The 21,444-nt window shown below is 38.5% G+C and overlaps 1 protein-coding gene across 4 annotated transcripts in view; it reads right to left on the minus strand.

The window, feature by feature from the left end:
* Positions 1-21,444, minus strand: part of ADAMTSL3 (ADAMTS like 3) — a 173,339-nt gene that overhangs the window by 90,162 nt on the left and 61,733 nt on the right. For all 4 annotated transcript variants that reach the window (XR_010082373.1, XM_063412567.1, XM_063412566.1 and 1 more), the window contains exons 4-5: positions 5,914-6,041; positions 3,442-3,487 (exon numbers count right to left, since the gene is read on the minus strand). Coding sequence is in view for 3 of the 4 variants with exons in the window: in XM_063412567.1 (XP_063268637.1) it covers positions 3,442-3,487; positions 5,914-6,041 (174 nt within the window). In the remaining variant the exon portion in view is untranslated. The remainder of the gene's footprint in view (positions 1-3,441; positions 3,488-5,913; positions 6,042-21,444) is intronic.

Here is a 21,444-nt window from a genome sequence, read left to right on the forward strand (position 1 = left end):
GTTTTGTTTTCTTTTCAAAATTAGCTCCAGGTTTTATGCTTTTCCTACACAATTTTCAGATTCTAAGTAGACTCAAGATACCTGAGCTGGAAACCGCCCCGGCTAAGGGATCCTTATGGTGCATCAGCATTATAAATATAAACTAAATAAATGAACAGATTAGAGAGAAACTATGTAACTCAAGGTGAAATACTATAGCCTAAAATCGACACAGTACAGCCAAGATTTTCTGAATGGGATAAATTAGCAGGTCAAGTGGATGCTAGGACAATTATAGATGAATGTTTTGAACAAGTGTGAGCATTTTCTGCATATCATAAAAGTTTACAATGGAATTAAACATGAGGCTATCTTTTACAAAGTAGTGTTTTTTCTGACTGTATAAGAATCACTGTGGCAAAAATATAAGTGACTTCTTGGAGCACAAGAATGTGAAATTTATGGGGAAATGGCCCAAATAACTTGCTCTGTGAATAGGACCCTAAAGGATTAACTTAAACACTTCCACACAGTGCACATCATAGCCTTAGAATGTAACACTATATACAAAAATTGAAATTTAAAAAAAAGGGGGGCAAGAAAGACTGAAAATCTCATTGAACAACATACAATGGATAGTTTATTTCTCTAAAGTCTCTGTATGAAAGGCTGAAAGCACACATGCAGTTTCAGGAAACCATGCACCTGGCCTCTCAGTCATGATAGAAAGATAAGCAGGTTATACATACACCTTAATCTTAGCAATTATTTTGTTGCTAAGACCCTGAATTAATTTTCTGATTGAAATATCACTAATATTATTCTGGAACTATGCTTGAGTTCAATGAACTTACTACTATTCCATTACAAATCCACATGAAACTAATTTTCTGGTAAAATGATTCTTGTTCTTCTCATTAGAATGACACACATATTAAGTTGTGCTTCATTTGTACTCCCCAATATAGATGTTAGTGGTGTAATGTATCATGTAGCAAAATTACATTTGCAGACAGCTTTACACTGTGTATTTATACCAAATGTCTCATGTGGTTACCAGTAATACCTATTAATATGGAAAGAAGCTAGTATAAATTCTTAGTTTTCAAACTACAATTTCACTCCTAAAGTGAGAAGACTTGATTAGAAATAATGCTTTTGGGAAAATTATATAATTTGAAACTAAACTGGCCTGGTAGTCTCAGATTTACATTAGGTGTAAAGTCCTGTTTTGAGGTTAACTCAGATAGAATATGGGGTTTGAATTCAGGGATGCCAATTTCAGAGATCAACTGTATTAACAGTGGAAATCTCATTAAATATGTTTTTCTCAGGAGTTCTTCATTATCTGACCCATAATCTAGGAAAAACCATTCCTGAGAGATTCTGACTGTATCTGAACTGAAATGGAAACCTGATCCCTTTCAGACGTGCCCCAACAGCAGAACTGTAAAGGCAGTTTCCTGTCTGGAAATTAACATTTGAATCATCATAAATTCAAACAGATTCACATACAAGGCTCCTGCCACTTATCACTTTAAAATAAGCCCTAAAGTTAAAAAACAGGCTCCAGTGACTTCAGATAAACTCTCTGGGAGTTCAGAGAGGATATGAGAATCATCTCAATTTTCTCTATGATGAAGCATTAAGTGCCTTCATTTCCATCAGATTTCTACTGCATGAATCTTAAAACGAGGAGCATCCACAGCTCCCCTGAGATGTACTAAAGGCAGATAGACCTGTGCATGGCAGCAGAAAACATGCCCAGGTGGACCTCAGCATCCTCCCTGCCTGGCACTGGGCATTCCCAGGCCTGAGCTGGAGGAAGGAGGGGCACTGGGATGACCTCCCTGCACCCCTGCTGGAAGCTGCACAGGACCCAGCAGCCAGAGCTGTGTGACTGTACACAGTGCACACAAACAGGCATTTAGATAGGCAGTGCAGCACTCAGGGACAGTTTGTTCATTGCTGACATCCTGATGGCTGCAAGTTATCACACAGATTTTAAACATCAGGGTATTTTTGCAGGTAGCATTTTTATTTATGAGCTCAGGCCATCGTGCACCAAGCTGCTGGGCCTTTTTTTCTGAAAGGGCAAGGGACAGGGTTTGTCTCCAGAATCTGATTTCTGTATAAACTGGGACTGATTCATTTATCAGTTCCCCTTGCTCTTGCCAGCAGGAGCTTCAGCTGCAAGCTGCTGTGGTGGGAAATCCACCCAGCACTGAGGAGTGTAGAGGTGTGAGCAAGCCTTGTTCTCAAGGAGGGCAGGAGCCAAGTGGCACAGCAGACACTGCAGGTGTGGCAAACTGAAAAGCAGGAATGGTCATTTCTCCTAGGAGATGCACAGATTCAATATAGTTATATATTTACTGGGCAACTTCCAGTGCCAGGCCTCTTAAGGAGAACATGTCACACTCCACAGCTGCCTGCTGCTGACAAAAACTACAGGATTGGTAATGACTGAGTATCACCTGAGCTTATACACCTTTGGGTGTAATCCAGCCCAAAGGAAATCCAGGCCTCACCATTGAGCATTATTATTAATTACTTATCTGCCTGCTGTATTTTTTGTAAGAGTACATATGACTGTCACATTGTACTATGAGGTGAGCCAAGCAAGAGAGTGAGTGCAGACCATAAACCACCCTGAATTTAAACACCACAACCATGTTTGCACACACCAGTGGTGCCACAAAGTCCTGCCTGAGCTGCTCACCTTGGACAGCCCAGACCCAGGCTGAAGGGCAGCAGTTGTTTAAACAGCACAAAGCACGGCTAAAGGCAATGGAACACGAGTCATGGAGTTTGCTGTACGTGAATGGTTTTCATAAAACCTGTCTATAAAAATGAAATGCAATTGCAGCACAGCAACAGCACCTGTATGGTCAAAACTCCAGCTTCACACTCACTCGTGGAAATCCTCTGTGCCTGTGCACCTAAATATAGGAGCTGACACCTAAATGTGCATGTTCTTGCACACAGACATATAAAGATCTGGGTTTAGGCAAACAGAGGGAATATAAGGAGTAATTATCCTGTTTAAGATCTGAAAGGGACCAGGCACGTCTTTGTTCACATGAAGAGAGTCACCATATCAGTAATGATCACAAATGATCCAGAGCTCAGTTTAATGCTTCGTCTCCAAGACAGCACCCCCAGGAAAACCACTCACTAGTTTAAGATGAGAATTGATCTGTTAATCCTCCAAAACATGTAACTCTCCTAATAAGTGATATAAAACATTCTGAATCGTAATTGGCACTATAATTTGAATAGAAAATGTCCATTTGGGAAGTCTAAATTTGAGACCTCATGGTGTCATGCAGACTGAAATGTTTAAAAATGGTGATAATGATGGAAAGAAAATTATGCACCATAAGGTTTTAAATAAAAAGCAGTATTTCTTAAACTTTAACACATTTTTTGAATCAGTAAAACAGGATTAAAGGCCAGACTCACATTACTACTGCAGGTTCTGTATCGAATATTCCGACCTTCACAGTTCCTAAAAAAAAAAAAAGAGTAAAAATGGTTACACTGTATAACAGCAAAACACAACCTTGCCTGTTTTGGAGCTACTTATGCCCTCAAAAATTAGACTTTTATTGCTACTGCCCTACTATAATCTGGACTCAAAATACAAGGTTTAAATACAAAGGGGATCTGGGGATTCAACTCTTTACACTGCTGTCTCTCTTCAGCAAAGAATGTGTGACTTTCCCTGTAAGCCAAATTTACTGCAAATTTTATGAAAAACACATTTATTTTGTGAAAAAGGCATTTCTAAGCCTGATCTGTGTTGATTGCAACCAAGCTATTTCTAATAAATGGGATGTGACCTAGAGGAGAAGATCATAATATCTGATTCATAATTTTAAATTAAACAGAATTCTTATGGACTGCATGCAAATGTGCCCAGTGCATGTGAATCCTGACATCCAGGCAATTCAGATCCTCAGTCTGTTGTTAGTAGCTGAAATAAAAGGCGTGTAATAGAGTCATGGTTATTTATTGTGGTCTCATAAATCTGGGGAGGTTGGGTTTCACACTTTTTTTAGAGATACACTCTGCCAAACTTCTCAATAACGAACCAGCAATTTGCACAGTGTAAGATATTCTTCTATGTTAAAAATGGCAATGTCAAGCCCTTGAAAGAACTTGAAATATATTTCAAAAGACTGGACAAGAAATTATAATTAAGTGGTTCCTCTAAAATCAGGAATAGTGTTTTGGAATAACCCCTTCATACAAAAAAGATGTGCCTTACATTAAAGAATGTGCGAACATGTAACTGATAATTTACATCTTTTGGGTTAAGTTTTCTTCTTGCATGAAAATTGATAACAATTTTTTTCTTTTTTATAATGTGTGAGAGGGACTGAAAAATAGCATTTGAAAAAGAAAAATAATGAATGCCTGAAGCAAATTCAGCTCTGCTGAAGGTACAACTGTTAAAGCTCAAGGTATTACAAGTCTCAGATTTCCAGTCTTTTGCAAGACTCACGGCATCACAACATGCAAATTAAAAATGTTTATGATACACACAAATGTGAAAATTTTGTTTCACATTTGTGTGTTTCCCAGACATTACTACAAAAATCAAACATAGAAAAAAACCTTTTAAACTATGCATTTGTCAAGGTATGGAAAACACATGTTTTTCACAGGGGAACACATTAAAATATTAATAAAACCGCAGTGGAATTTATACTGCTACAATTTATTGAGCTTGTTTCACAGTCCCTAACACATTGGTAGAATATCAAGGCTTCTTGCTGGAACTATTACTTTTCTCCAAGATCTTGGTGCATTTTTCACTAAAAGAAACAGGCAGTGCTTAAATCAATCATCTTTAGCTCTGCATTTCATACAGTTTGCCTTTAAGTAGCACATCACACTCCTTCTTTAAGAAAAAGTGACTTCCAGGCTGATACTGCATTTAAGTTAAAAAATCTCAACTAAATAAAAATGTAAATACAATCATCAGTTTTTAAATGTTTAAGAATAATTCAAGTAAAACAAAAAATTATGGATGCCAGCACAGATGCCTCAAAGCTGGCTGGAATCTCTTCTTGCCTGACTACAGGCCTAGTGCATTACTCCTACTTTAAGGACTGTACAACAAGTCCTACATGAGTCCAGTTTTGCTACTGAGGTGAAAGGCTTTCACTGCATGTGCTCCTCTCTTCGAGTCACACTAAGGCTTATACATAAAAACATGTGGCTGTCAGGGCCACTGCATAGAAAGGACTGGCAGGGAAAAATCAGAGAATCAGTTTGGTTGGAAGAGATCTCTGAGATCATCGAGTCCAACCTGTGACCAACCCCACCGTGTCAATTTAGACCACGGCACCCAGAGCCAGGTTCAGTCCTTAAACACCCCCAGGGATGGTGACTGCTCCACCCTCCTGGAGAGCCCATTCCAGTATCTGATCACCTTTCTGTGAAGAAATTCCTCCTAACATCTGACCTGAATCTGCCTTGGTGCAGCTTGAGAGTATGGCCTCTTGTCCCGTGCTTTCCTAGCAGAAAGCAGCATTTGATATGTCCCCATGTCTAAAGGCTTCAACTTAACCTTACGTCAAGTCAACCTTATGTCAATTGAACCTTATGTCAAGTCATGTCCAATTGCAGGCTAATTTGTACACAAATAACTCATCTTTTGATTACTGTTATAGTGTAATACTCCCCTCTCTGTTTGACCACACTAAATAAATAATTCCAGCTATTCCATTATTATATTTCATAACATGTTAGAGTTCAGAGTTGAAGCCTCAGTTGTCTATTACAAACCTGCATTAAAAGCAGTATTTCACAACACTTGATCTATCTTACACAGCACTTGGTCTCAGAAAGAGAAGCAACCAGAAGAGGACTGGAAATGTGCCAGAGCTGCAGCAGAACCGCCACACACATCAGCATGGGGCTTACCTGCCATTCAAGCATCTCCTCAGGGAGTAGGAGGCTCCTCCTCCACAGGTCCGTGAGCAATCACTCCAGGCCCCCCAGGCATCCCAGGAATCATCCTTATCTTCGTCTGAGCGGGTAGTTCTGGAGTTCTAAAGGAAAGAAAAGGAAGATGGAAAAGTGGAAAAAAATGTTCAGAATACGTTTTACTGCTTGGTATTAATAGTATCAATTGTGTTACTTTGCTGCTTATTTATCATATTTCAAATTTCCTATTTTAATGCATAATAATTAAATGGGGGAAAATCAGAGTCTTTGAAGACCCAGTGTATATGATGCGTTGCCTCCTGCCAAAGAACTGCTCTGCCCAAACACGTTGCTGTTCCCAGCTCCCCTGTGACCAGCATGCTCTGTAGGAAGTAAACAGTCTCAAGCACACACAAAAGGCATCATGTTCAAACACATGATGGGCCTGTTACAATGACAGTAAGATTTTTAGAATCCTATATTACACCCAGCTTAAGATTAAAACACCAGTTTCTCAAACCACCATGGTGATAGTTTGCACATAAAAATTCCACTAACATAAAGTAATGGCTTTTGGCATCATTACGAAAGTCAGATTGTGGATAGAACTGAGGCAATGAGCTATTTCTCTCAGGTTGCAGAGAATATTGACCAATATTTACTCTGCCCCAAAAGAATCACAACCGATAGAACATGAAGATTTAAATCAAGCTTTAATAAAACAACTATATCCAGCAAATTTTTTTATTCTCATTAACTTCAGTAGTCAACTTGTCAAAAAAAAAATTATTAGAGGATAAGCATCTCTGTTTGAACACTGAATTGCAGAAGTTGGTCTAAAAACATCAGTGGCTTCTTAACTTTCTTGCTCTTATAAATTTACAAATTTTACAATTGCTTACCGTAAAGCTTTAAGAGCACTCTTAGGCCAATCTACCATTCCAAAAACGATAGAGCCCAGCTCTGCCAAGATCCCGGAGGAATTTTCACACTGGTGCTGGGTTTACTTTATATCAGAAGCCAAGTCTGAAACGTCTGACACTGAAAATGGAACCAACTGCCTTCAGTCCTGACAAAAAAAGCTCGGCACTTCCCAAGAAGCCACTCGGCACACAAAGATAAATCAAGAAGAACAAAAGAGTCACTCCTTTCAAATTTATGGGTGCAATATTAGCTTCTTCTCTGCAAGTCCAAAGCAAATGATTGGGTTTTGGCATGTCGAGAAATTACTAAACTTGTGATATTAAGAAAGCAACACATGCCACTCTTTTTTAGAATAGCTAGTTTCTTTTGACAAAGCAGTGACAATGCCTAAAATAATCCTAACTTCATCATTGTATTAAAACCAGCCACATGATATTAACAGAGAGAATGTCATCTAAAGCCCTAAACAAAGTCCAGTTGTTCACTTCCCAAACTGCTTTGATAAAAGCCATTGTTGCAAACTGTATCTAATTAAAAAGCTGTAAAAACTATGACGATCAAAGCAGAACTGTATGCCAACAAAGCCTTCTCTAGAATCATTGACTAATTCAGTGCCCACAGTGTTGATTTAAGCTCCAGCTAGTCCAAGATATCTGTCCCATGGGAAAGAGTTAAAAGCAGCTTGCACTGCCTTAGTAATTTACTACCAAAATAATATTGATTTACTAGCTGTCTGGTTTCATAAACTCTACCCATTACATTTGTCTTCACCATGGTACTAAATTAAAGCAAAATAAAGAAAAGATCACCAACATTATGATTTACACCAACAAAGCCTTGGAAACTCATTTAGGAATTAAACTGAGAACTAATTGCAATTGGACACAGAAGGATATTACTGTACATCAGGAGTGCATTCCCAGCTTTCTGGACTTCAGTTTTTCATGTTTTTATTGTCTTCAGTCATTATTCTAACATGGTTCAGAAGTGAAACATTGGACCACATTAGAATAGTTTTTCCTTTAGTGCCTTAATTTGGCAACAGATGAGGTGCAACACATATTTTGCGTATTCATTGTGGAAGTATTTATGTGCCAGCACAAACATAAATGTGTGCATGGAGATGCACATGTGCACCCATGATGTTACATGGTGAAGCCACAAGTGGATCCAGACAAAATAACCTAAACCAGCTATAAACACAAGCTAAATGGTTTGCTGCTCTTTACGTAGAGCTGGATGGGAAAGCACATCACTGGAAGGAGTTGTACCACAGGTGAACACACACTGCAGTCAGAGCAACAGCTAAGAACCTATACAAAGTTTCTGCAGAAATCCAATGTACATGATAAAGATAGACTCAAAATATTTCATCCCAATCTAACTCATTTTGAAAGCAGAAAAGTCACAACACTAAACATGAACCTGGGCAACGATTACTTGAATCAGGGGGTAGGGAAAATAAACTCTTGAGTTTTGAAGCACTTGGTGACAGAGACAGAGCCTCAAAGAGTGAGATAACAATTTGCCAAGGCTTCCTTGGGGTCTGAGGCCCAGTAATGTGCAATCTGAGTTCTGTGCTGACAACCCTTAACTGACAGAGACACTGCTGTCCACAGGAACTTTACTGGAGTGTGGCACCGGTAGATTTGAGCAGAGGGGAAAATGTTGGTGCCAGTTTCCCTTCTTCTGTCCAGGCTCTGGTTTTGCTTCTGTCACATATGGGCACATACTGAACCCCACGTTCTGCAAATTTTTGGAGTGCATGTGCTCTCAGGCCAAACTCTCCTTTCATTGTACTACTCAAAGTAACAGAGTATAGCAGAAGTGGGCACTGAGGTAAAATAAATGAAATCCAGATGTTAACAGGGCTGATCATTACTCCAAAACAAAGGGATTTTTACTGTCACTTGTAGCACCCAGTAAATAACAACAGCTACACTGACACACATTACAAAAATCAAACACAGTGCTGTCAGATGGAGAAAAAAAGATTATTTGGCCAAACTTTTGTTTGGCTGTTATGAAGGATGACATAATTGTCTTGAATTTGGTCATGCAGACTTCAAAGGAGAAGTGGTGCCAGAGAACCAAGGTCAGTTTATGCAGTTTTATTATTATTCAGACATCTATTACATAAGGCTTGGATATGTAAATGTTTAGCGTTCACAGCTTCTCAGCAGAAATGCCCTGATACCTGAAATGTTTGTTTTACAGAGTTTTTAGCGTACGATTTTTCTTTAAACACAAACACAAGGCACGTCCGTGGTATTTGACAAGAGAGTTATGGCAGCAGTATGTGCAGTGACAGAAATGTAGAGACCCAGCAGACAGATTCTTCTGCCAGAGCCCCCAGGTGACAGTCCCTGTGCCACCAACACAAATCCTGCCCTGTGACAGCCCCTAAACACCTCCCCAGGGCAGGGTGCCCAGCTCTGGCAGGTTCTAGAAGAGATTCAGTGCAACCTCTGGGCAGCAGATGCAGCAATGTTAGGCAGACCATGCCTGGAGCTGGACAGATACACAAAAATGCTCTATTCAAACAGGTTAAAGGGATGTGGCTCAGAAAATAAGTCCTTGTCATTTCATGTCAGGACTTGGATATGGGGGAATATTTACCAATAGACCTGCTATTATGCAAGTGTCACTGCAGCTCTCTGGGTGGCTGTGCTTTTGTTTTTCTCATGGCTGCTTGCTAAAGTGGTTTGTATTAATTCACTAAGGCTTTTCAAATTCTAAAAGAAAATCATTGAAAGGAGTTACACTGGCACAGTTATAGCATATTGTTATTTATTAATGCATTTCTTATAATTAAATACAGAATTCAGGTTCTTCAGATTAAACTCATCTAAGAGAAAGAACCTGTTGAGGATTATAAACACACTTCTGTACCACTGAAGGCATAAATTAAGCAATACCCAAAAGCTCAGGGCTGGCCCTTCTCCCAGGAGTGAATTTCATCCTTGATGGTGTTTTGAACAGAGATGAAGCATTTCCTTTTCATTGCTTCTTCCCACTCTCACAACCCATAAATACTATTAACACTGTCCTGACTTTCAGAGTCTTCCAAAGCATAAGGTTATTTTGCTCTTCACTAATCTTCATGTGCAGCACTGCATGTGCCATTTGCTTCCTCTCATACCTACAACAGCTCCAAACAGAGGTAGCACAAGGAATTATGGCACTGAAGGGAAAATATCCTGCCTGAGCAGCTCTGTGATGCATTTCCCAGATTCTTGTTTCCAGACACTGCACTTGGTGGAAGATGTATCAAGTTGCACTGATGACTGTATCCATGAGTAGGAAAGAACAGGAATTTACCTGCAGATAATCACTGGATGTGCTAGTCAGCCTCAGAACTGTATCCTTCACTTTCAACTCTGGCTGTTATGTCTAGAGCTTTGCAACAAGCTACACTTGAAATCTCTTTCACTGCTAAGGTCACATACAAAAATGATTTACACCTCTATTTGGTATTCTAAGTGAGGTGTAGAATGCAGAGTACAGATCTAGGAAAAACTATTTCACTTGTGGCAGTGACTAAATAGAACAGTCAAAACATATTTCCAGACAAATAAGAATTATTAATAAAAAATCTTGCATTGCCTGGTTTTAGCTTGAAAACTCCTTGTTTCCTTAAAACAGATTTCAAGACATTTCCTGATATAATTCTACTATTGCTGAGTGCATTATATATTACCTAATTGTGCACTGTGTATGTCATTGAGTTTAATAATTCTTTTACTTCTATGTACCAAAGTAAATTATGTATTACTCCGTATGTTAAAAAGAACATATCTGGAATTTTAAAATCCTGGAGAAAAAACAATGCATCATTATTTTAGACTGATAAAAAACACCTGGGAGTAAATGCAGCTATTTTAAGCAGATGTTTAGAATTAATTAGTTTTAAAATTGTTAACATTATTTCAGTTACATTACCTATTCCTTGCTCTTAGCCTCAGCACTGCAAACTCTCTGCAAAATGGAACCTGTGCCCCATAATAACAAGAACATTTCAGAAACACAAGCTGGTAAAGCTCAGTAACAAGGTGAATCACCAGCAAGGAATCAGCCAAAAGGCAAACGATGGACTTGGTGAGCTACATGAAAAAATACACCTGGGGGCTCAGATGGACTTTAGACCTCTCAGTGTTGAATTCAGCAATATATTTTCATTCTACAGAAGTTTTGAATAAATTCAAATTTTGGAGAATAAAGCATGCACAAGTGTCACACAGAGGAAATATTTACAGCATAATTCATTTTCATACTGAACTGAAGGCGAATCTCAGCATGTTTTTCTGCATTATACTGCATCCAGATTTTTCCGTTGTCAGAGTGTTGCAAAATTTCACATTGACAGCACAGGCCTGCTCTGCAGGAGTTGTCAGGACAGAGCTGGAGGTTTTGGCAGGTGGAGCAGGGATACTTGAGGCTTTTGGCATCCAGGAAGGGATGAAATGTTGCTTGGCTGTTTGGCACCTATGAGCTAGTTGAGGCTTTTGGCACAGAAAAGAGTCTGTATCCCCTCCTTCCTTCTTTGTGAAGTAACAGAGGGAACATGGAATTTGTGGGCATGGAGAAGAAATTGTGGATCCCTCTCTAACTAGCCCAAGCAGAAAGCAGCTGCATTAAGACCTGACACCTACAGCTCTTCCTGCATCTAACTGCCAAGGGCAGCACCTACACCTTCCTGCTAAAAGGAATCACTATTGAGGCACTTAAAGCATAAATAAGTTGCTATTTTTGAATTTCGAAGTTAACTGCATCCTTCAGATGGGTTTACAAAAACTCCACACAAATTCTATTTTACTCGCTGCTGACAGGTTTGATGACCTACACCAGAGTCCCAGGGCCCCTTTTAAATCCATTGCTGACTTTGACAAGAGAACCACTTGCTTCTGGCCTCTCTGAACATCAGCAAACTGTTCTATTTTCTTGGGTGATATTCCATAAATTACTCTTTTGACAGAACAAATGTATAGAAAAGAGAGAAACCCTTTTTAAAACCCTGATAAGCACATCCTGCAAATACTGGTGCATTACATCACTGGCAATGCACCTGAAAATCCAGATTTAGTTGCCCAGGTTCACATTCATGCTTGCCCATCCAGAGCCATACAAGCCCTGTATCTGCTTATCTACAGTAGTAAATATTGGCCCACATTTGCCAGCATTAGAACATAAAGATACTCTCCTGAGAACAGGGGGGAAGGCTATTCACCAACTTTGGTGATAGTCAGGGAGGCAGACCAAGTGTCTAATCAGCTTTCAGGTCCAACCATCCAGGACAGATGCCCAGGACGAAAAATAGGAAAAACTCATCCCTGAGTTTCCAGTATTTAGCTGTCTTCCAAGATTAAAAGTACTTGTGACTACGTAGATGGAAATATATAAATCTGAACTCTCAATACATATCCATTCCTCTGAATGTGCCCCATCTGAAATGGAAACTACACTGAGAAATGTTTAGCATCACTCCAATTCCCTCCATTTCTAAGTGGTCTGGAGAATTAGAACTTGAAGATTTGCACGTGTTGCTGGCAAACAGCTCAAAATCCACAGACCCTGGAAAACACACAGAGGTTCTGAAAGGAAACATAACCAGTAAACCAATATGAATTGTAGCACACTCTGCCCACTTTCTCAGTAGCCAGCCTGAGGCAAACCCTTGCCAGAGCTTGGAAGAGAGATAAAGGCAGAATTTTAAAATGGGCAAAAAGAAGGAATGGGATGCTTTAAAAAGTTTATTAGAAACATGATATTCTTTTAAAAAAATCATTGATTATAACAATCCTAATGAAGAACTTAAAAGTTATATCCTAGTATGTAATAAAATAATTTATAAATTATCAATTAGAAAACATTCTCCTCAATATGGTATTTTAATACTCAGCCCTTGCACGTAGCTGTGCTAAGAAGACTTGGCACAGACATAACTAGAGAATTTTCCCAATACAAATATAGTAAGTGGTCTTTAAACCTTTTCTTTGCAGCTTTTTAAGATTAGGCATTACGTCCATTTTACAGATGAGAACCTGACCTCAGGAAGAAGGATGTAATGCTCTGTGAGAGGAGCACAGCTGAGAATTTTATCTCAGTGCCCAAAGGCAGATTTTCCTGCACCTTATAGAACTCTTCCACCTCCTGTTTTGCAGCTCTAAACATCACCCTTTCAAATATGGGCATCTAGAGTAGGTACAAAGAGGGAAGGGGAAGACAATCTTCAAGACATTGATATGTTAATTATCTCTGGGCCTACTTATAAATTTGCATTATATCACCAGTTCATATATTTCCTGGAGTTCATAAAATAGCAATAAAGCATGAAAGCTTTACTGAATGTATATTCAAAATTTGCACCTGGATACAGTGGCTTTTTCCACCTTCCCACAGCACACCACATGTTCCCCATCCAGCACAAACAGTGTGACAGGTCAGCCAGAGTCCAACATGCAGAATGCCTCAGGTGCACAATAGAAAAAGAGATTCCAGTTTCTGGGAAGTATATCTGGCATTACTTTTTTGAATTAACTTATTAAATGTATTTGCAAACATTCAAAATGAAGGTTATTTTAAATGCTTTCCCATGCAATTTTTAAAACTGGTCTCACTTCAGTGGAAAAACAAGAGTGAAATGAGTGAAAGGATGGGCATTATGTCTGTGAAAGGAGAGGACCATCAGCTTTCAAAGATCACACAATGACACATTGGTGCCACTGTCAAATATGCAAAATCTTTACTGTTGAGGTTTATTTTTCACATGTTTTTTCCATATTCTGATACTATATGAAATTGCAATCCTACTTCTTTGATTACATTATTTTTCAATGTTTTTAAATAATGCTTTCCATGTGAAAAACCAGTACAAACAAAAAGAAATCCTGTGCATTTCTCCTGAGGGTCTGGTACCTGTCACAGACTCATCTCCTTCTGATAAAATTCTTGTGCTAGTTAAGACTCCTCATGTCCTTCCTGATGGGTTCATTTGATCGAGACCCACTTGACAGTATTTGAGGAAGTCATTCCAGGCTAAGGAGAGCTATGGCAGGAATGTTATCAACTTCTGAACCTCTAGACTAAAATCCCTAAGACAGCAAAGTCAGAGTTATGACATTATGTACAGCACCTTCATGCACATGCTTTTGAAAGAGAAGTCACATTTTCACTATTTGGTTACAAGATTTTTTTTTCATTTTTTAAGAAAATGTTTAGAGAATTTACAGTGAAAAAAATCCACTGAAACCAATCCTTTTTCTCAGTCTCTACCTCTAACTTTTAAAAGAGCCCCAATACATACGACAACAAATTTGTTCAAAACAATTTTCCTGACTTGAGACGCTGTCTGCCAAGTTCCTGCTAGAAGCAAAATTTTATGGCTAACTGCCAAGCCTGTGAATAAAAGGAGTTTATTGGGGAAATACAGAGAGAAGAATAAACTGTAGCAAGAGCAGCCAGTATAGGAAAGTCCTTCTTGTGCATTTTGTCTATCCATAACCTGCAATATTCATAACCCCTGGATACTGGGATATTGCACTCCTGCCTGCCTCAGTTTCATACCAGAATTATCCCTAGTGCCAGACCAGTGATTTGATTATAGCTATTTATACCCTGTCACTGAGATGAGGCATCCAAACCCCTCATTTGTGAACAAGTGATCCTACTCATGTCTCCTGCCTCACCCTGTTATTTAATACTACATGTAGCACTTTTAATGGTAATATTTCTATAAACGTAATGCAAAGCAGATCACAAACCATAAGCAGATACAGCCTGGCAAGAGAATATATGTCAAAAGGAATAATATTAAATCCATATTGTTAGATGACAGCTATTATACAAATCCTAATTTCTATTTCTATAAATGGAGACAAAATCATAAATTTTGGATTTCAAAGGAATTATTTTATGTTTATGTATTTGTTACCCCTGATTTTTAAGGTAGGTATCACTTTTTGAAGAGCCATTTTAAATTAATATATTGAAGGAGAAGATTTACTAAGCCTATAACTGAAAAGCAGTCTGACTGAAATTCTGCCCAAAGTAACTGTAAAACTTGTCAGCCTGATCATGGTACTACCTCTTTACTGTGGCATAAATCAAATTTAGCCAGATGAATTTTCTTCTCAGAGAAAGCAGTTCTTGCCCCTTTAACCATGAGCTGATCTTTGGGTGATATTAAGCAACGGCATAACTGATCCAAAATCAAAATATAATTTCAGTGTTTCTTTTTGTTACTCATCTTACCTTAGGGACAAATCTAATATTTGAGTTTGCTCAACTCCACTGGCTCCAGCTGATTTCCTGGCCTTGAGGAACAGTTCCATTCATGGTTTGGAAGGGGTTGTTTTACACAAGGGCAGCCTGACTTGAAGATGTTGGGAACCTTCCTTGGTGGGCACTTGCACCATTCAAATGGGTCCATAAGCTGCTTCTGCTCCACCAGAGGTGTAATTTCTGTTTGATCTCTGGTTATTCACAGTCAAAATTCTGCCATCTCAAGCTTCCTCCAGCTATGTTGCCTCACAAGCAGCAAAACACATTTAAATTTGTCAGGAAGGGTTGTTCTTTTTTTAGACAATTTTTTAAAAAATTAAAAAAAAAAAAAAAAAAAAAACCAACCAAAAAAAAAAAAAAAAACACAACAAAAAAAAAAAAACAACAAAAACAAAAAAACAAAAAACAAAACAAAACAAAACAAAACAAAAACAAAAACAAACAAACAAAAAAACTCCCCAAACATTAAAATCTTCTGCCTATATCTCGTCTTGCAGAGGATCTCAATATGCAAAAGTTCTGAGGGCAGCTTTTGGATATAACCTATGTACAGGTTAAAAAAGACTGTTGCTGAGAAAAAAAAAAAAAACAGTCCATGTGCAGAGAACAGTTTCCCAGAAATGTATTTTATGTGGGATTAAAAATGTAATATTCTCTTGTCATTCCTTTCCACTTTAAGTCAAATAAAATATAATCCACTGAAACTCATTTGATATCTGGTGAATAGTTTTCCTTTTATTGATTTTCTAGCTTCCAGCTTGGGGAGGAAAAAACCTGTCTAGGGAACAGTTACAATGGCAGCACAGGTCTAGATCCAATTCCCAAAGAAGCAAGAGAAAAAGAAAAAGCCACTGACTTCACATAAAGGAAGATGAGGGCTTAATTACACATGTGGGGTAAAGACATATTTCTCCATTTGGAAAAATGTTAGTACAATGTGCTTTCTCTTCTGTGTCCAAGTTCCTGGCTTTTAATTCTCCAAAGACAGAATGATCCAATGAATAGCATTCATGGGAGAAAAGGACAATTCCATCTATCTTGAGTCTGACTCTGATTTCGTTCCAGATCTCTACTACTGTGTGTGTTTCGCCACAGTATCTTTAGCACTCGGCACAGGGCAGCAGGCCTGGATATGGAATATTAGCATGACTCTTTCCATATCTCTTCAGTGCCAGTGTTTCCTATTATCAGTCCAATATTTTATGGTTATTGTATTAGCTTCCCAGCAGTACCTTCTCAAGTTCTGGAGCCTGAAACCTCCATTAACAGATGCTAAATACAATAGTTGTTTTTCACTTTTAGATCTTGTGAAAGCCCATAAAAATGAGTGGTCAGTTTGTCCAATTTTCTGAAGAAATTTTCCAAGATTTGAATGGGCAACATATAAAACCACTAAAAATACTCCTGGCAGCTCGTTCATTTGGATTATGTTCCTTCTGCCAAGCCAACTAATGAGTAGCTTATTCCAAGATAGGACTTCCGCATGAATTTTTTGTAGTAAAGGTAAGAATATCTATTTATAAAATTCCCTGGTTGCTTGTATTTGAAGGGTTTGGAGAAGGGACGAGTCTGGGGGGATTTTGTGGGTTCTGGGTTTTATTATTAGCATTCAGACTGAAGGAAAATCGACATAAATAAATTAACCAATAAATTCCCTTTTCATTTTTAACTCTGCTAAACACTCTGGTAAATGAAAGATAACCAAACTATCACTGTCAGGCACTTGGTGAATAAAGCTTGATGTGAAAGTCATTGAATTTGATGGAAAGTATCTCACTCACTTTGTTGGGTTTTGTATAGGGCCTATAAGAACTCCTGAATTCCACGTCAGATAGAGCCAAACTACAGACATGGATGTGATTTCTTACACATATGGGCAGATAAAGATCAAAGGAGAGGGAAAAAATCTCCTACATACTTTTGTCAACTTCATTTCTTTTACCAGTCTCCCCTGTCTATAAAGTATTTGTTAAGAGTCTAGAATTTTGCTCCTTCAAATACCCTCAAAAACAATCCACTTAAGAATACATTTTTACACACACACACATAGATTTTAAATGGTGTTTTTTTCAACATCTTTGAAATAGCAAAGTTTCTTTTTCTGGCATGAGAAAGAGAGATATCTTTTATGTCTTCTCCCATATTCCATATACAAATTTATTTTGAAAGCCTGAAACAACTTCCTGCTTGGTCACACACATTTTTTCCACTGAAATATATAAAGCTAAATTAATTAAGTGAAGCTTTCCAGAGAGCTAGGAGATCAATAAGCTGTGCAGTCCACAACACACAGTTAACAGATTTTATACGAGTTCATCCACTGTCAAATTTCAAACACTTTTGAATGTTCCACATTTTATGGCACTACTTATTTCTCTTCTTAAAATAGAACCTCAAAGTAGGCCATTTTTCCTGAAGAAAAGATCTTGCTCACCATTGTCAGTCAACTCAAAGACCACAACATAATTATTTTATTGTATTTATCTCACTGAGCACAAAGGCAGATCAGTACCCATATTTTTTCTTCACTGATGCACTACATCTATAAATTCCATAGTTTTCCATGCACATCATTCAACTATTAAAAATTACCCGAGTAGCAACTCACAGGTTGAAAAATAAAAAACAAGCTTCTCAGCCTTTGTAGAGATGACAATGGTAAAAAACAGCTAAAGGTAGAAGTATAAATTTGGCTTGTGATCTCATTCTCCTTTTCGCTTTGTATGTTCAAAGCCACAGCAGCAGCTAGATAAGAATCACAAACAAGGGAAGCTAACAATGAGGAAATGCTGGGTTTGGAAGGCTTTGCAATGCTGGTCAATAAGTAGATTTAAAAACAAGCTAGACAAATACCCACCAGGAACAGTTCACTTGGATTTGATCCTGCCTGGAAGCCAAGTATAGCCCACGGTGCCTTCCAGAGCCATTCTCCCTTTGATCTGTACCACTCTGTGGAGGGGGAGAAGGGCTGAGGTACAGCCACTCTGAGGAAGCAGTCAGGATTCAGAACACAAAAGTAAAGAGAAGCTTCCACTGTTTTAATCCATAGGCCTTGCAATGTCTCAGATCTGGCTCAGAGACAAGGTCCATCACTCAGCTATCTGTTCTTTCCAGGATGTGTCTCCTGGTTTAGGCCTGCCAAAGGGAGGCCTCCTCCAAAACACGTTATCTCACAGTATATTTCCCACTTTAAGCAACATCTTTCAAATCCTCTAACTACCGTTTTGCTCTACTCTTTTACAACAAATCAACTTTGTGTTTCTTATTTAATGTAAAAGCAGCCTTGATGAATCAAGTCTTCTGGAGGCTGGCTATATATACCTATTCCCAGATGGTCTGTCTGAAAACAGATATATTGCACACCCAAAAACCACTTCTCTTTTGGGGCTTTTAAGCTTGCTGATGAACAGTTCCTGCCCAATTTAGATCATTAACTTAACTCCCAAATCCTCATTTGCACTATAAATACCACCTATTGTACCAATATATTTTCTCATTCTCTTGGCCGCCATGGATTAACAGCTTTCTTTAGAAACTACACATGAAACACTTGGAAACATCATTAACACAGACAACAGCTGCTGTATCCACATTCATCTTCACTTTGCTGCACCTCAGTGGTCAGCATTTGTACATGGCCCTGTAGAAGGTATTGGGCTGCATTCTGTGTGATACTGGAGAGCTACAAAGTCCCAGGGGAGAGTGAAGAGGGGTAACCACCTACCACTCATCTATTTTCTGACTCTGAACTGCTGTAGGGGCCAGCCCCTCCCCTGTCCTTCTGACACCTCTTGTTACAGAAGGTCACTGACCCTCCTAAAGGCTGCCTTGCAGAGGATCTGACCTTAAGTCAGGCTTTACATTCGTGGTGTACACAATCATAAACCCACAGCACCACTGAGCCACAGACATTTTCCTCAGCCTCAGCACTGCTTTTCTGTACATTCTGGGGCACCAGGTAAATCTGGATTGGTCCCACTGCTTTTATTTTACGTCATTTAAATAGTTTATTGCTTTTGACAACTGGGTCTCCTGCCTTTTAGGCATCCATAATGCTAGAGGGACAGTTAAATACCATCTATATGTTGTTGATCTGGGTCTTACAGTTACACAATCAGAATTCATATTAGATGCCAATAGAGGGTTTTAAAAACATAACTATGAAAACATGAGAAGGATTTTAAATCTACTTTGTGTAATTTGGCTGAAGTTATCATGTTGCAATGGGATCTATTCATAGGCAATCCTATGGGGGTTTTTTCGCCTAGTTCTCACTAGGGAATGTTTTGGAAGAAAAGTATAAAAAGACATTGTTTCCTTATTATATAATACTCCTGACTTATGCCAAGAATATTCTCATCATAAGCATGTTCATAATCTCAAAGACTGAGCTATTGCATTACTTGTGTCTATACAAATAATACACTTCTAAAAATATGATTCCTTGACAGTTTTCAAAAGGTGACTTACATATGATTAAAAAGCTGTGTGCTTATGTTTGTATTTCTGATTTGTAAATCCTATCCAGTAATTAAAAGCAGATCTCAAGTGTGTCTGCACACACACAGAGTGAAGACAAATCTAAGTCAGAGATGAACTGAGGGAAAACACAAAAATTCAATTTTGCTGGCATGTAACAGTTGAGACACTATCAACAATTTTCCCAAGTAAGAGAAAGTTCCTCAGTTAACAGTAAAACTGATCATGTTCTTAGAGGAAATCTCTTCTAAAATGATAACTATAAAATGCTAATAAAGGGATTGACAAATAAAACACCACTGAAATGTACTGATCACACCAACTGTATTTTGATACAATGCATGAACATAACACCCGAAGCAGCTAATAAATTCTCTGTTGGAAAACAGGAATAAAGCACTGATTTGCTGTTTGAGAAGAAAGATGGGCTGATCATATACTCTGGCCTCTTATAACACCAGCAATAGAATTTACTCTTCCTGCTTTACTGAGCAACAAAACTCAAATATGTTATTTCTTTCCAATTTTTCAAATGGAGAGAAAGAAGCACATCCCAAGTTGGACTTAAGGGATACTTTTCAATTGCATAGCTAACAGTTTTATTATATCCCCAAATCCTAATCCAGAGCCCAAGCTATTCTTTAGCTCTTCACTAAAATGAATCACCCGGTAAAGAAAATTTGCATGTGTCTCTGAAATGACACATTTTTTGCATTTACAGTTATGAACTCATTCAAATCTGCTCCTCACAAACAAGTCTGCAATAAAGAAGTGTTTTACTTAACTGACACAGATGTCAGGAAAAGATCTCAGTCCCTCAATACAAACCCTTTATACAAAGTGAGAGAGCTGAAAGTTTCCCCAGACAACAGAGAAATACTAAAAAAAAAAAAAAAAAAAAAAAAAAAAAAAAAGACAGAAAGAAAAAAAAATACTTTCCTGGTTTTACCACACTTAATTCAAATGCTGTCCTTGTCCACGATGCAGAATAGGAGGCTCGTGTTGTTTGATGGAGCCTGGCAAAGGACAGATTCCTTAACAAGACTCGTGACTAAGGAAAATTGGATAGGGTGTGTAGACAGTTAATAATACTTCTGGAAGAAGGCATGGCAGCTTTAGAGGTCAGTATTGTGTGCATTATTTTGCCTCTTTAAAGGAATAATCTTCAACTGGAAGAAAACGTGCACAGTTTGAACCTCGCCGCCAGTCATGGTTGGCTACCCAAGGGACAAACAGAGTTTCCAAAATGTTTGTGCTCTACCTATTCTTCTGTTTTAGCAAGACCCTGGAGTAGGGGCACTTTGTAACAGAGTAAACCTCTGCCTTCATCACTGCCTCAGCTCCTGGATGAGTTTGACAAAGAACTAAAAGATAGTTAAAGTTAGACTAATTCTCCAAAACTATTTTTCCATCCCTAGCAATGCAAAAACCTGTGCATGAAGAGAGTGTTTCAGATTTCACTCTTGCTGCAATAACCACTCCCTCATTCAGCTTCTGGCCTAGCTGAGAAACTGGGGAGCATCTTCAGGAGCAGAGCAGAGAGCTCTGTGCTGTGATCATACCACACCATGCTCTAGTAGTCCATCTCTGTTGGACAGAGCCAAAATCCCCACTCAACACTGACTGTAAACCCAGCTTGTCATAATGTTCACCTCCCAAGTGAGAAAAAGAATTGTATTTAAAAACCATGGTCCTCTCTGCCAAGCAATCCCTTTAACTGGCCCAGTTACTTTGCATAAATCCCAGAAATGCTGGGGGAAAAACTCTGAAGACGGACTACGCCTTCCAGTAATTCAAAACCACAGAGCAAAGATATCCTGTTGTAACGTACATGGCATTCCAGGA

The sequence above is a fragment of the Prinia subflava genome, chromosome 15 (assembly GCF_021018805.1).
Source record: "Prinia subflava isolate CZ2003 ecotype Zambia chromosome 15, Cam_Psub_1.2, whole genome shotgun sequence".
In the NCBI taxonomy this organism is placed as follows: domain Eukaryota; kingdom Metazoa; phylum Chordata; class Aves; order Passeriformes; family Cisticolidae; genus Prinia; species Prinia subflava.